This window comes from Canis lupus, chromosome 9 (genome assembly GCF_011100685.1).
Source record: "Canis lupus familiaris isolate Mischka breed German Shepherd chromosome 9, alternate assembly UU_Cfam_GSD_1.0, whole genome shotgun sequence".
NCBI lineage: Eukaryota > Metazoa > Chordata > Mammalia > Carnivora > Canidae > Canis > Canis lupus.
In genome coordinates, this window is record NC_049230.1 from 25,968,279 (window position 1) to 25,982,038 (window position 13,760).

A 13,760-nucleotide genomic window follows, 5' to 3' on the forward strand; every position below is an offset into this window, starting at 1 on the left:
GGCGGCAGCAGTGGCGGAAGGCAGCTGGCTGGCAGGCAACGCCAAGCTGCCAAGCAGAGTGGAGTCAGGGAGGCCACGGCTGGGAGCCTCCCACCCACCCAGACCTGCCCGAGTTGGGGGCAACCTCAGGGTCAGGAGCACCTGCCACCAGGGGCCAGGCCCAGCCCGGCCCTTGAGCCCAGAGTCCCAGTAGTGGATCCTCAGGGCTCTGAGTCCCCTGGGAGCCCCTGGAGGCTCCAAGGCCTCTCTGTATCCAACACCTTCCCCAACTCCCAGGCCCTCCCCGAGAGCTGTCTGCCTCCAGCCTCCAGTTCAAAGAGCTCAGTGGTTATTTTCTTCTTTTTTATTAACGTTATATATAAAGATGGGTCCAGTAAGAAAGCAGAAATGAGAAGCCTGGGAGGGAGTGGGAGTTGGCTTCGTTCCTGCCCCCCCCGGAGTGGGACTCTGAGATCCACCAGGTCTCTCTTTGCTCCTGCACTCCCACCCAACCCAAATCCAGCCGGAGCCCACACCCCTGTTTCTCTCTGCTCACAACGCACAGGCAGGTATGTCCAGGAGGAAAGGACCACATAAATAGGAAACCACAGTAGGGAGGAGGCTGCTTCTCTCTGTTGCTCTTAAAAAAAAAATACATACTATATATATATATATATATAGCTAGTCTTCCACCTCCCCCTTTTCTTCAATGTTTGACCACATCAGGGTGGAGGAAGGTTAGCTCCGGGGGGGGGGGGGGGGGATGTCTGGGCCAAGGAGGGGCGGTGCTACTAGCCCTCCAGACAGCCACCCCCTCACCCCTAAAGGCACGGAGCTGTCATCCTCCCCTCTCTGCCCCATGCACCTCACCCGCCGTTCTCCATCTGTGGGAGCAATCTGTTTCCAAAGTCACCGGAAACGGGATGTTTGGGGGTTTGTCTTGCCTGGCATGTTTCCTTGGAGACTTGGGGTTTGGCGCCCAAACTGCCATCTTTCTGGAGGAGAGGAAGAGGTGAGTGGGGGTGGCAGAGCAGAGGCGCCCACGCAGGGGAGATTGGTCCTATCGGTTAACAATGCCCATTGTTTTCCTAGTTTTCAACAGCTTTTAAAACCAAAGTTGTGCAAAGTCCTGTACACGGAAGAAATGGGTCCTTAGGAAAGGCACCTGAGACCCACCGCCCCTCTCCCGACAGAGAGGGAGAGAGGAGAGAGATGGCTCCTTGAGTTCTTCCCTCTAAAGCCACAGATATTAAAAGATTCCCTCACTTGGGGGGGGGTTCTTTGGTTTAACCCTCAAATCTGAAATGAGGGCTAGAAGCACGGGCTGGGGTCTGGTTGACATCCCCACCCTGAGTCCTGGTCATGAGGTCCAATGTCTTTTTGGCAGAGGGGATGCTCAGGACGTGGGGAGCCACGAGTGGCTTAGGAGGGACCAAGCCTAGCAGGTGCCGGGATCCACGGTGCCCAGGGCCCCAGCCCAGGCCTGACCTGCAAACGCTCTGCAGTTTCCTTGGTCCCCAAGGTCTCCAGTCTGCAGAATGAGCACTAAATTTTAGAAGCTGGAAGGTGATGGGCCACTGAAAGCCAATCCAGGCTCCTGGAGCAGAAGGGGAGCGGCTGTCCCAGCTGGAGTGCCCCAACATTTGGAGGGGGACCCCAGTCTCTAGGCAGGGGTAGGGAGGTTCAGGGGACATCCTTGGTCCATGCAAATTTCATCTGGAAGCTCTTGGGTCCCTGGAGAAAGGGGCAAGGGAAGGGGGAAAGGGGGTGCCCTTTCCCCTGTGCTCCTCGATGATTCCTGAGTGTCGGCTAGGACGGAGGCGCCTTCTGCCTGGTCCCGGGTCCTTCGTGGGAGGTTCAGGCCAGGTGGGTGCTCAGTACACAGCGCCAGGGTTGGGCGGGGGCCCAGGGGAGGCGTGATGCAGGGCAGCCGGCTGAGGCGGCTGCTGCTGTAAGTGGGGTCCACTCAGATTCTGTGCATGGTACCAGGAGTTGGTGGGGTCGTCCAGATAGCTTGGGGAGGCACTGTATGGGAGCGGTGGGGGCAGCTGACTTCGGGCAGGGGCCGGAGTGGAGTGGGAGGAGGTGTCCCAGAGGGCAGGTGACGGCGGTGAGTTGCAGGCCATGGAATCACTATTATTGGGGCTATGCTCCAGGGGCACCTCCCCATTCTTGTAGAGCTTCTTGAATTTGGAGCGGCGGTTCTGGAACCAAATTTTCACCTGCATGGGGCGGGGGAGAAAAAAGGGGGAGCTAGTTAGCCTCTCAGGATGCTTCGTGAAAACCCCAAGGGGACCCAGCCAAGAGATGGCAAGTCCAGCACCCCATGTTACACACAAGATCCAGGCAAAACCCAGGTGTCCTGACTCCCGGGCCAGCATCTTTTTTTCTATCTGGGATAAAATGCAGTTAGGAACATTCTACTGCCTGGGTCTACATTCCGCTCTGCCACGTACTAAGTGTGTTGTGACCTTGGGCAAGCTACTTAACCTCTCTGATTCTTGCCTTCCCCATCTGCAAAATGGGGATGTTGACAGCCCTTACTTGATGGGGTCATCACAAGGCTCAAATAAGTTGGGACAGATAAAGAGCTCAGGACCGCCTGGTATGTAGTAAGCACTCAATAAAAGGCAGCCCAGGTGGGGGATGGGCAGTTTGTGGTATTTTGGTCACATTAGAAACCCATAAGCAGAGGTGCACAGATACACAGAGACAAACACACCCACATAAGCATCTCCATGTGCAGGAATGTACCCACTCACAGCTTCACACTCAGACACCAGATTATAAAGATACACACATGCACCCAGATAAATGCCCCACAAACGGGGGCACCCATGTTCACACACTAGGGCATGGAGACGCGCTCTGGGGCTGGCTAATGGGGGTGACCTGGGGACTTAGGAGCAGGTGAGCCATGATTCCCCAAATTTCCCTTGGGGTATCTCCCCCTCCTCCTGCTCCTCCCACCCGATGACTGGTACAAACAATGAATCAGCTCCTCACTGGGTGACCCAGATTCCCAGCGGACTGGGCCCCACGCAGCAACCCAGGCCAGCCTGTCAACACCTGCAGGGAGCCAGGCATCCACCAGCCACTCCACCCCTGAGCAGTGACAGGCTGCTGGGGGCTTTAGGAACAGGCTGGGGGGCAGAGAGGGGAGCTCATCTTTGAGTTCCTATCCCCCTTTGGTGGAAAATCTCCCTTCCTGGCTTGGGGCAGAGGACCAGGTGAACCATTTGGGTGCTGAGCATGAATGCAGTGTTTTGATAGAAGCATACATTTTTGTACATGTGCTCACCAGTGTGCACAGCTGTGCACACGTGTCCCTCCATCTATGAACACAATGACCCTTGAAAGGTCACACTTCTTATGCCACCATTCCCACAGGTACACACACCCATTAGCATGTGTGCAAATATACATGCATATACACGTGTATATACATTTCTACACGCACATGCGTGGCCTGGGGTGGGGGAAGACATGATGTGGACTCCTCTGAAGTGAGAGACAAACACGCTGAGAAGCGTGCGAGCTAGGGTGTCTGGAGTAAGGGGAGGATACCTCTCCTTGCGGCAGACAGACACAGTTGCACAGGTTCACAAATACGCACGCCTGTACACGTTTGAATGCAGAAACTTCCGACAGCAGTTGAGACTTGGCATGGGGGAGGGGTGGCCTTCCATCCACAGGCAAGGGTTTCAAGGGCCTGCAGGGGATTTCAGAGGCCAGCCAGTTCGGCGGCGCCGGGGGAGCCCCCGGGTCCCGCGCGGCCCCCCCTCCCCCGCACTGACCTGCGTCTGCGTGAGGCCCAGCTGCGCGGCCAGCTCTGCGCGCTCGGGCAGCGCCAGGTACTGGGCCTTCTGGAAGCGGCGCTGCAGGGCGGCCAGCTGATAGCTGGAGTAGATGGTGCGCGGCTTTCGAACCTTCTTGGGCTTCCCGTTCACCATGCGCACCTCGGCTTCCGGCTCCTCCTTCACGGATACTGCGGGCAACGCACCGGGTTGGGGGGCGGCTGAGCCTGGACCTGCGGCCCCTGCGCCCTCCCGGCACCCCCCCTCCGACCCGCGCCGGGCTGCCTGGCTGTGCGCTCCACCGCCCTCGCCCCGGCCGGTCTGCCGCGGCTACCGAGCCGGAGCCGGACCTCGGGACCCGCCCCGGCCCCGGCGGCCGCCCACGACGCGCGCCCCCCAGCCCGCAGCTCCGCGCCCCGCTCCCCCAGAGCGCCGTCCCCGGCGCCGGCCACCCGGGCGAGGCCGGCCGCGGCTGCGCTCCGACGCCTCCCGGGCTCCTCGCCCCCCCGCTGGCCACCCCTGCTCGCCCCGCACGGCCCGCGGTCACTTCTCTCGCCCTTTCTCCGTCCGTCCGTCCTTCCTGCCTGCCTTTTTCTGGGTTTTAAACTTTTCATTTTGGAATAGTCTTAGATTCTCAGAGGAGTTGCAAGCCCAGTACAGACTCCCTTTTCCTTCCTTTTTTTCCCTTCTTGGCCTTTCTTCTATTCCTTTCTCTCACTTGGTCTCTCCACGTTTCTCTTTTGGTCTTTCTTTCTTTCTTTCTTTCTTTCTTTCTTTCTTTCTTTCTTTCTTTCTTTCTTTCTTTTTTTCTTTCTTTTTCACTTTTCCACTTCTCAGTCTCTGCTTCTCAGTGTGTGTGTGTGTGTGTGTGTGTGTCTCCCTCACTAGGTCCCCCTCACCATACCCCTCCTCTCCTCCGCCCATATCCAGAGTGTCCCTGGAGCTTCCAGTTCCCCGCTGCCGCTGCCGAACCCCAAGCCCTCGGGAACCCGATGGAGAAGCTGACGTGCCGCCAAAGCACCTCGATTCGCAGGTCCTCTGACACCCCACCCTCCTCTCCCTCCTCCCCTAGCCGGCCCCATCCTCACCGGCCCCATCCTCACCGAGACCCACGCACACAGCCTGGGGACTGGAAGGTCCTCTGTCCCCTCTGGGGTCATCTAGCCCACCTTGTCTAACTTTAGACAGCAGCCCGCCCTCCGACGCTTCCCTAGATTTGAGCTTCAATCCCTCCCTTTCTCTCCCCAGGGGAACCCTCCCAGCCCTCACCTGGGTCCTGGGCGGGCAGCGGCTGCTCCCGGTACGCCCCGTATTGCCGGTAGGAGGCTCCATAGGTATATTCCGACTTGGGCGAGTAAGCGCCCGCGCCCGCAAGCCCGTTGAGATTGAACTGGTGGTGGTAGGTGTAAGGGTTCACGGTCTGGCCGTAGGGCTGGCCCGAGTAGTAGTCGTGCTGGGGAGCGCTGTAGTAACCCAGGTCGGTGACAGAGGACTCGGGCAGGGTGGGCGAGTCCTTGGAGCCCGCATGGCAGCTCAGCGAGCTGGAGATATCGGTGAGGATGCTGCTGAGCTTGCGATCGAAGGAGCCACTCATCCTGGCGAGCGCCGCGCGTCGCGGGGCTGGGCTGGGCCGCCGAACCGAAGCGGGCAGGAGCGCGGAGGCGGCGCGGGAGACCAGGCGGGGGTGTGTGTCCGGAGGCCGGGGGGAGGGCCCGCAGGGTCTCGGGGGAGGGGAGGCCAAGGGCGCCTAGACCATTGCTGGCCTCGCGGCGGTCGCTGCGCGCCTCTCGTCGCGTCCCAAGCCACAGTCAAATGCTGCCAGCTCCGCCCGGCCAGCCGGTTATAGACTCAATAGTGGAGTCGCGGAGGGAGGCTCCAGCGCTCTGATTGGCTGCAAGTCTTGCCTTCGAGGCAAAACATGCTCTTGCGCTCTTTCGTTCTCTCTTTCTCTCCGCTCGCTCTCCCATTCTTTGTTGTTACCCAAAACACACACACACACACACACACACACACACACACACACACACACACACCTTGTTCCTTCTACGGCCCCTGTCCCCAGTCCAGATAACTCCCCAGTGTCTCTGAAGGGAGGAGTGGGGGGAGGGTGTCTCTGCCGGGCCCCCAGGATTTGTCTGTCTGTCTCCCTGGCTGCGGCTGGGAGGTGGGTTCAGGTGCGATGGGGAAGCAGGGGAATTTGCCCATTGGGTGTTTGTGGAGGGAGGTGGTCCAAGGTGGTGTATGTGTGTACGCTATGCAAATGACAGGCAGACTAATGTGCCCAGAGTGGGAAGGACGCAGGGCTCGCGAAAATACTTTAATTTCTTTTACAATCGAAAGAGGAGGGAAAGACATTTTAGGTTGAAGGAAATGTTTGAGTATATGATATTGATATATTTACAGCAATGCAGTCATAAAATGTAATCTTGAATGTCTTTACAGAGAAAGGGGCCCATCACGAAAAAGTGCCTTGGGACTGTGTAAGTCATAATGGGATGGAGAGGGTCCTGTTGGAGAGACAGGTAGGGGGCTAACTGGGGTGGGGGGCAGGTTGTGTGGATTTAGGGGCTTATGCAGAAGGCAGAGGTGCATAACCTGTCCCGTGATGCAGTTTCAGAGATTGCCCAGGCTTGCTGGAGGAGGCAGGGGACCTGGGGTCCCCATGGGGCTGGGTAGGACACAGCCTGGCTCTCTGTGTACCTCAGAAGTTTGGGGGCAGATTCTGTGCACTGGGGACAACACTAGGGAAGGCAGGCATTTTTAGTGATCAGGTATATGGGACAGGTGTACTCGCGGTGTGTGGTGTAAGAGTTTCACGTATTCCACAGTATACAGAGATGCACAAGAGTGCAGGAGTGTGTGTGTGTGTGCGTGCGCGCGCGAGCGTGCATGTGGGGTGGGGAGGGAGTAGAAGCAGTGTGAGTGGATGCCCATGGGAGGGGGTGTCCGGCATGAATGTGCAGTTGTATGCAGATGTGTATGGATCTCTTAGCGCCTTTCCAGTCTCCAGCAGCTAAGAACCATGATGCTCCATTGAGTCCTGTGCCTCCGAGAAGGCCCTGGAGAGGCTCCCCTTCCCGCGCTGGCAGCTCCTAAGTCCTATCTGGCCTGCAAAGTCATCCAAGTTGTCCCCGACGCCCACGGCATTTCTGCATCCCACCCCCAATTCTGCTCTCCGCCTTTCTTCGGGGGGAGGGGGAGCTTCTCCGAATCTCAGTCCCTGGCCGCGCCTGGCCTTCACACAGGGCGGCCCCAATCAATGCTGCTGTCCCCTTCCACGGCCCCGCGGCGGGGCTAACGCGACCCAGGACGCGCAGTGCCAGCGCGCCACCCTGTGGTCGGTTCTGGGCACTACAGTCCCCCCAAGTCCCGCCGAGCCTGGGGGAGGGGTTTCGTTCGTAGACGCCTCCTCCTGGCAGACCCGTGTGCGGGGGGCTCTGTGCCCCTTTGCAAAGTCAGACTCCGCGGACAGGCTGCCAGGGGCTCCCGGGGCTTCGGGGGCCGCAGATGGCGGAGGCAGAGGGCCCCGGTCCCCGCCGAGGGGCAGGAGGCCCGCAGGTCTGAGCCGCTCCGGGGAGGCCGCGGCGTGGGAAAGGTGGGGGCGGGGGCCGGGCGAGGGGAGCGCTATCTGTCTGTCTATCTCCGCGTCCCCCCAGCGCCTATCGCGCGCCGCTCCGAGCCCGTGGCGGGGCGAGTTGCCACCCGCTCTGGATGCCCTCTGTTCTGTTGCCAAAAGGGCGCCTAGAAAGCCCGAGGCGCTGGGGGCAGCGAGGGCACTGGCCCGGCCGGCTCCCCTCCCAGGATAGGAGCGGGGGAGGCAGGCAGGACCTGTTTTGGAGACCCCAGCTCCCCACAGAAAAGGGAGGGCGTGTGGCAAGCCCCTTCTCAGGGGCTCATTCATTCATTCATTCATTCACAACTGAGGCAAGGAGGCCCAGGTGATCCAGAGATGGCAGGAGCCAGCCAGTCTGCCTTCCTCGTGAGGTCCTCACAGAAGCGTCGGTCCTTTCTCTCCTTGCCCCCACCCCAACTCCTGAGTTCAGTAAGTGAGCAGTGAGTGAGTCTGGAATCCTGAAAGAGTGGTGGTGCTGGTGGGATTATATTAGCATAGTTTCTGTGTTCCATTCTGCTCTGAAAGTCTGAAAGAAATGGACAAAACAGTGCGCTAAAGACTTAAGTTAGTGATTCAACAATTGTTGGGTAAAGTGAGATTAGCATCTGGTCCTCCATTGCACCGTGTGCTCCAAGACACCAGGGTCTGCTTCTGGCAGTTCACTACTACCTTCCAGATACCTAGAGCAGGTCCTGACACACAAAACCTCAGTGCTCAATAGATGTTTGTTGAATGAATAACTGAGATTCTCTAGTACTGGAGAGAGACTGAATCATCTTGGCTAAGGGTGCTTGCAGAGTTAGAAAAAGGGGAGGCATGGAGCAGGCACTGGCATCAAGCTACCTCACTCCAGGGTAGGAGCAGTAGAACCTTCCCAGATAGGGCCATGTGTGGTCTCAGAGGGGCCTGTCAGGCCAGCACAACTGGAGCCACCAGCCCTTAGACAGGCACTTGCAAGCTCAGGGTGGCAAGGTTGCTGGAGGATGTAGTGGGATCAGTGCCACCTACTGACCCTCATCTGGGCCAACAAGATGAGCAGGTGTCCGCCAGGCCAGAGTCCTGCCCCTGTGGAAGGATGATGCAGGCAGGGCAGTCTGTTAGGGGCCTCTGGGAGGCTGGTGGAGGGAGGAGCAGTGCTGGCTGATGCCCAAGTCAGAGTCCAATGTCCTTCTCCCTGGGCATGAGAAAAGGTACTGTTGAAGCAAGCTGTTTCCTGAGCCCAAGCATCATGCTCTCTGGGCATGGCCACAGCACCTGGGCTCACAGAGTGCCCGCTCCAAGGGGGGGAGCTTAGCGGGCCAGCCCTGTTCTCTCCTTTGCCTGGGGAGCTGACGCCATCTAGTGGCCAATGTTAGGAGGCCAGCGTGCAGCTCCCCTGGGGAGACCCTGGAAGTGAGCTCCATGCAAAGCTCCTGCCATCACCCTCAGAAGGAATATTCTCTTCACCGATTTTAGGAGCCCTATCAGCACGAAATATTCCCTTTTCATCATCACCTTGCCTTATCCTGCAGCTGCCACCTCTCCCTCCTCCCACCCATCCTTGTACAGCCCTTAGGTTTCTCATTTGTAAATTAAAAAAAAAAAAGGATTATTATTTGTGTGGCTCGGTCAGTTAAACGTCCAACTCTTGATTTTTGCTCAGGTCATGATCCTGGGGTCGTGGGATTGGACCCCATGTTGGGCTCCTTACTCAGTGGGGAGTCTGTTTACCCCCTCTTCCTCTCCTTCTGCCCCTTCCCCTGCTCCTGCACACACACACACTCTCTCTCTCTCTCAAATAAACAAATCTTAAAAAAAAAAAAAAAAAAAGCAGATTGCTAGATGGCCTCTGAGGTCCCTTCAAACTCTGATTCTAAATTCTTTGATTCTTGTCACTCAAAGGAGAACTTTCCTCTACCTTCTCACCAAATCCCTTGGAGATACACTCCAGACCTCTAACACTTGGCAAACTTGATGTCTTCTGGAGTCATTCATCCATCCAATAAGTTCCTCCTGAGCCTCTACTCTACTTGCTGCTGGGGATGGAATGATGAACATGACAGACACAATGCCCCCTCCATGGAGCCCAAGGTCCAGCAGGGGAAGTGGACACATAAGCAGCTAGTTTTACTACCATGTGACATGTACTAGGACAGATGTAGCACACACTGCCGCGACATAGAGGCAGGAAGATATCTGAACTCACACCTGAAGGATGTGTGAGACTCAGCCAGGAAAAGCAGGGATAAGAGGAAGGAGGGAGTTCTGGAAAAAGTCTTTGCAAAGGCTCATGGGACTGCCTGGGGCATAGCATTGGGGGAGGGTTGGTTAAAGGTAAAGCTGGACTGGAGCCAGAGACCCAGAACACAGAACCCTTAGAACCCCAGAGCAGAAGAATGGGCTTTATCTAGAGGCAACAGGGAACCACTGCAAGACTTTAATCGGGGGAGAGACGTGGTAGGGTTTTGGTTCTAGAAGGGTTCCTCTGGCTGCTGTGTGGGGATGAATCAGAAGGAACAAGATTAGAGGCTGGGGGAACTGCCAGGAGGCCACTGAAAAAGTCCAAGCAAGAGGGTAATTGGGTCCAGGGTAAGGAGGAGGCAGTGAGGGTGGAGAGAAGCAGATGGGTTTGAGAGACAGTGAGGAGGTGGAGCACTAGTGCTTGGGAATGGACTGGATGTGAGTGACCAGGAGAGGGGACAGTGGGGAATAGCCCCCACTTCTGACTTGGACACTAAGTGGAAAGTTGGGACCATTCTCTGAGATAAAGAGAGAGAGAGAGAGAGAGAGAGAATACCAAGGAGAGGGGCTGCTTGATGAAGAAGAGGATGCTTCCTTCTTTGTTTTGCTTTTTTATTTTTTATTTTTTTAAGATTTTATTTATTCATGATAGAGAGAGAGAGAAGGGCAGAGACACAGGCAGAGGGAGAAGCAGGCTCCATGCAGGGAACCCAATGTGGGACTCGATCCCTGGTCTCCAGGATCGCGTCCTGGGCCAAAGGCAGGTGCTAAACCACTGCGCCACCCAGGGATCCCCTTTGTTTTGCTTTTTAAAACTTTTCTGCAGAAAAGTGCACAAATCAGGGCATTTGGGTGACTCGGTCTATTAAGCATCTGCCTTTGGCTCAGGTCATAGGATCGAGCCCCGTTTTAGGCTCCCTGCTCAGTGGGGAGTCTGCTTCTCCCTCTCCCTCTGCCCTTCCTTCCCACTTGTGCTCATTCTTTCTCTCAAATAAATAAAATCTTTTTTTAAAAAAAGTACACATATCAGGATGCCTGAGTGGCTCAGGGGTTGGACATCTGCCTTAGGCTCAGGGCATGATCCTGGAGTCCTGGGATCGAGTTCCACATCGGGCTCCCTGCACAGAGTCTGCTTCTCCCTCTGGCTGTGTCTCTGCCTCTCTCATGAATAAATAAAATCTTTAAAAATAAATAAATAAAATAAAATATATTTTTAAAAAGTGCACATATCATAAACAACGGATTTATGCATACCAAATACAGCCCTGTAACTAGTACCCAGGGTGAGAAGCAACAGTTCCAGCACTCAGAAGCCCTCGCATGCTCCCTTCCAGTGACTACTCTCCAAGAGTAAAGCTACAGCTTCTAGTACTAGAGGTCAGTTTTGCATATTTTTGACTTTTAAATAAATGGAGGTACACAGTATATATTCTTTTATGTCTGACTTATTTTGTTCAATATTATGTTTGTGTGGATTTGATATTATTGGATGTATTTATACATCATTTATTTTCATAATTGTATGCAGGTTTGTATCACATGAATATACCACCATCTATTTATCTGTTCTACTGTTGATGGGCATTTGGGTAGTTTCCAGTTTGGGGTTATCATGAGTATCGCTATATGCATTCTTGTATATGTGTTTTGGTGCACATATGTGTGTGCTGCTATTGGGTACCTAGGAGTGGACTCGTGGGCCATAGGATGTATGTTTGGCTTTAGAAGACACTACCAGGGCCCCTGTGTGGCTCAGTTGGTTGGGTGTCCAACTCTTGATTTCAGCTCGGGTCATGATCTCAGGGTTCAAGGTTGAGCCCCACCTCGGGCTTTGTGCTCAGTGTGGAGTCTGCTTGAGATTCTTTCTCTCCCTCTCCTCTGTCCTTCCCCTGACTTGCTCTCTCTCTCTCTCTCTCTCGTTCTCTCTTTCTCAAATAAATAAATAAATAAGCAGAGAGAGAGAGAGACAGAGACAGAGACAGAGACAGAGACAGAGAGAGAGAAGCAGACTGATGCTGGGCTCCATCCCAGGACCTGGAGATCATGACCTTAGCCAAAGACAGATGCTTAACCAACTGAACCACCAGGCACTCCATAAATAAAATCTAAAAGGAGGAGGAGGAGGAGGAGGAGGAGGAGGAGGAGGAGGAGGAGGAGGAGGAGAAACTGCCAAATCATTCTTCCAAGTGGTTAGGCGCTTAGCTCAGTTCTGACCATGTTGAGTTTGAACATCTTTGCTGGAGCTGTCCAGCAGGCAGTTAGCTCCATGGGTCTGAAAAATCAGTAAAGAGGTTGGGATTGGAGATGCAAATAGGATTGGGAGCATCTTGTGGTAAGTGAAGCGACAGGCATGGATGAGATGGTTCTGGAAGGAAGGGAGAGAAGAAAGTCAAGGAGGGTTCTAGGACAGCACCTGTGAGAGAGTGGCCAGATTGGTGTGCAAGGCAGTGCAGAGGGAAGTTGCCCTGAGTGTATGTGTATGTGGGAGCAGGGATTGGTGTTGAGAGAGTGTTTCAAGGAGGCAGGTATGGTCAACAACAAGGTCAAATCCTGCTGTGGATGTGCAGTTCAGGCAGGATAAGACCTGAGATGTGCCCTTTGGATGACATTTCAAGGGGGCAGTCAGTGATATCAGGAAGAATGGGTTCAATGGAGGGGAAGCAGGAAGGCTGTTTATAGCTGATTGAGGGGTGAGTAGGAGGGGAGGAAGTGGAGGGAGCAAGTGCAGGCAACTCTGTCGTAAAGCTTGGTTATGAAAGGCAGGAGGGAGTGGAAAGTGCGGTAGCTGGAGGGTATTTGGCATATTGGGAAGGGTGTGTGTGTGTGTGTGTGTGTGTTTTAAATGGAAGCAAGCTTGTTTAGATGTCAATTATAGCAGCCAGTAGAGGGCGGTTAATCAAGAGATCCATCCCTGAGTTGGTGGGAGGGAAGGATCTGGAGCCCCACCCAAGGGGTTAGCCTCACAACAGATTCTCCCTCCCATTGAGTCAAGAGGGAAGATGCAATGATAAGGGCTGGCTTTCATGGAACACTCACTGTGTGACAGGCACTGTTCAAAACAGTCTACACCAGAGTTCATTTACTGCCCCACCACTCTCTGAAGTGGGCACTCCCTTTCCACCTTTCAACAGAGGGGGAAACTAAGTGAGTGGCACATTCAAGATTTGAACCCAGGCAGTCTGACTTTTAACCTCTATGGGGTGGAGCTACACTTGCAGGTTTGGAGTCAGAAGTAAATTTTGAAAATATTCTTTTAAGTAATCTCTACACCTAATATGGGGCTCAAACTCACAACTCTGAGATCAAGAGTTAGATGCTCTACCCACTGAGCCAGTCAGGTGCTCCTCCAAAGCTAATTTGATAGCATTTGGTACAGGACACAAGGGTGTTTGCTATGTCATTCTCTGTGCTTTTCTGGATATTTGAAACATTTCAGAGTAAAGAGAATGGTTCAAGATATTTTGGGGTTCCTGTATGGGTGTGTATGCAAGGTAATTGTGAGGTTAACAGCTGAGGAGAGGGGAAGTGGTGGGACCAGAGGCTTAAAGGTCCAGAAAGGTGAGCAAGTCTGAAGCGTAGCTTTTGCCATGAGGACCAGGAAAAGGACTGATCAGGGACAAAAAACTTTGGGTTGTCAGAGCTCTCTCTGTGGTGGGAGACTCTGAGGTTGTAGTGACCCAGAGTGCATGATGGGGGCCATCCTAGGGGGTACACTGCTCTCCAGTGGGACTGTAGTTGGCTGTGAGCAGACAGGTGGGCTGACCAGGATGGAGGTTTGTTGGACAGGCAAGGGTGAAGCATACATTAAAAAAGTGGTTGCCCAAGTGGTTTCTAGGGGAGTCTGAGTTGAGCAAAGAAGGAAGTGAAGAGTGGGGTGGTGGGCAGGGAAGTGGAAGAAAGGTCCTGGTTGGAGGTCCCCACGTGAGCAGAGGGAGGCAGCAAGGGCATCATGGAGGGAGCACTCTTGGGTGCTCTCAGATAGCAGGAGACTGGAGTTTGTTCAAACTGCAGAAAACAAAAGAAGAGAAAATCTTGGATGAAGCCAGAGGGGAAAATACAACCTTATTTATAAAAGAACAAATATGTGAATTATTGGAGCACCTGGCTGGCTTAGTCTGTAGAGCATGCAACTCTTGAGATCATGAGTTCAA

The 13,760-nt window shown here is 54.6% G+C and overlaps 1 protein-coding gene across 1 annotated transcript; it reads right to left on the reverse strand.

Annotated features, from left to right (window-relative positions):
• Positions 1 to 732: 732 nt before the first annotated feature.
• DLX3 (distal-less homeobox 3) lies at positions 733 to 5,544 on the reverse strand. The gene is made up of 3 exons (XM_038546144.1): positions 5,046 to 5,544; positions 3,777 to 3,967; positions 733 to 2,201 (listed from the first exon to the last, which is right to left on the reverse strand). Exons 1-3 carry the CDS (start codon positions 5,368 to 5,370, stop codon positions 1,854 to 1,856), a joined length of 864 nt encoding a protein of 287 aa, XP_038402072.1. The 5' UTR covers positions 5,371 to 5,544; the 3' UTR covers positions 733 to 1,853.
• Between the last annotated feature and the right edge of the window lie 8,216 nt (positions 5,545 to 13,760).

What these genes read in the sequence shown, in the direction of transcription:
- DLX3 (XM_038546144.1), bottom strand. Translation starts at nt 5,370, where the DNA reads ATGAGTGGCTCCTTCGATCGCAAGCTCAGCAGCATCCTCACCGATATC. An exon ending in GCTGCCCGCCCAGGACCCAG is followed by an intron (nt 3,968 to 5,045) that starts GTGAGGGCTGGG and finishes CGTTGCCCGCAG; the next exon opens with TATCCGTGAAGGAGGAGCCG. An exon ending in TGGGCCTCACGCAGACGCAG is followed by an intron (nt 2,202 to 3,776) that starts GTCAGTGCGGGG and finishes CGCCCCATGCAG; the next exon opens with GTGAAAATTTGGTTCCAGAA.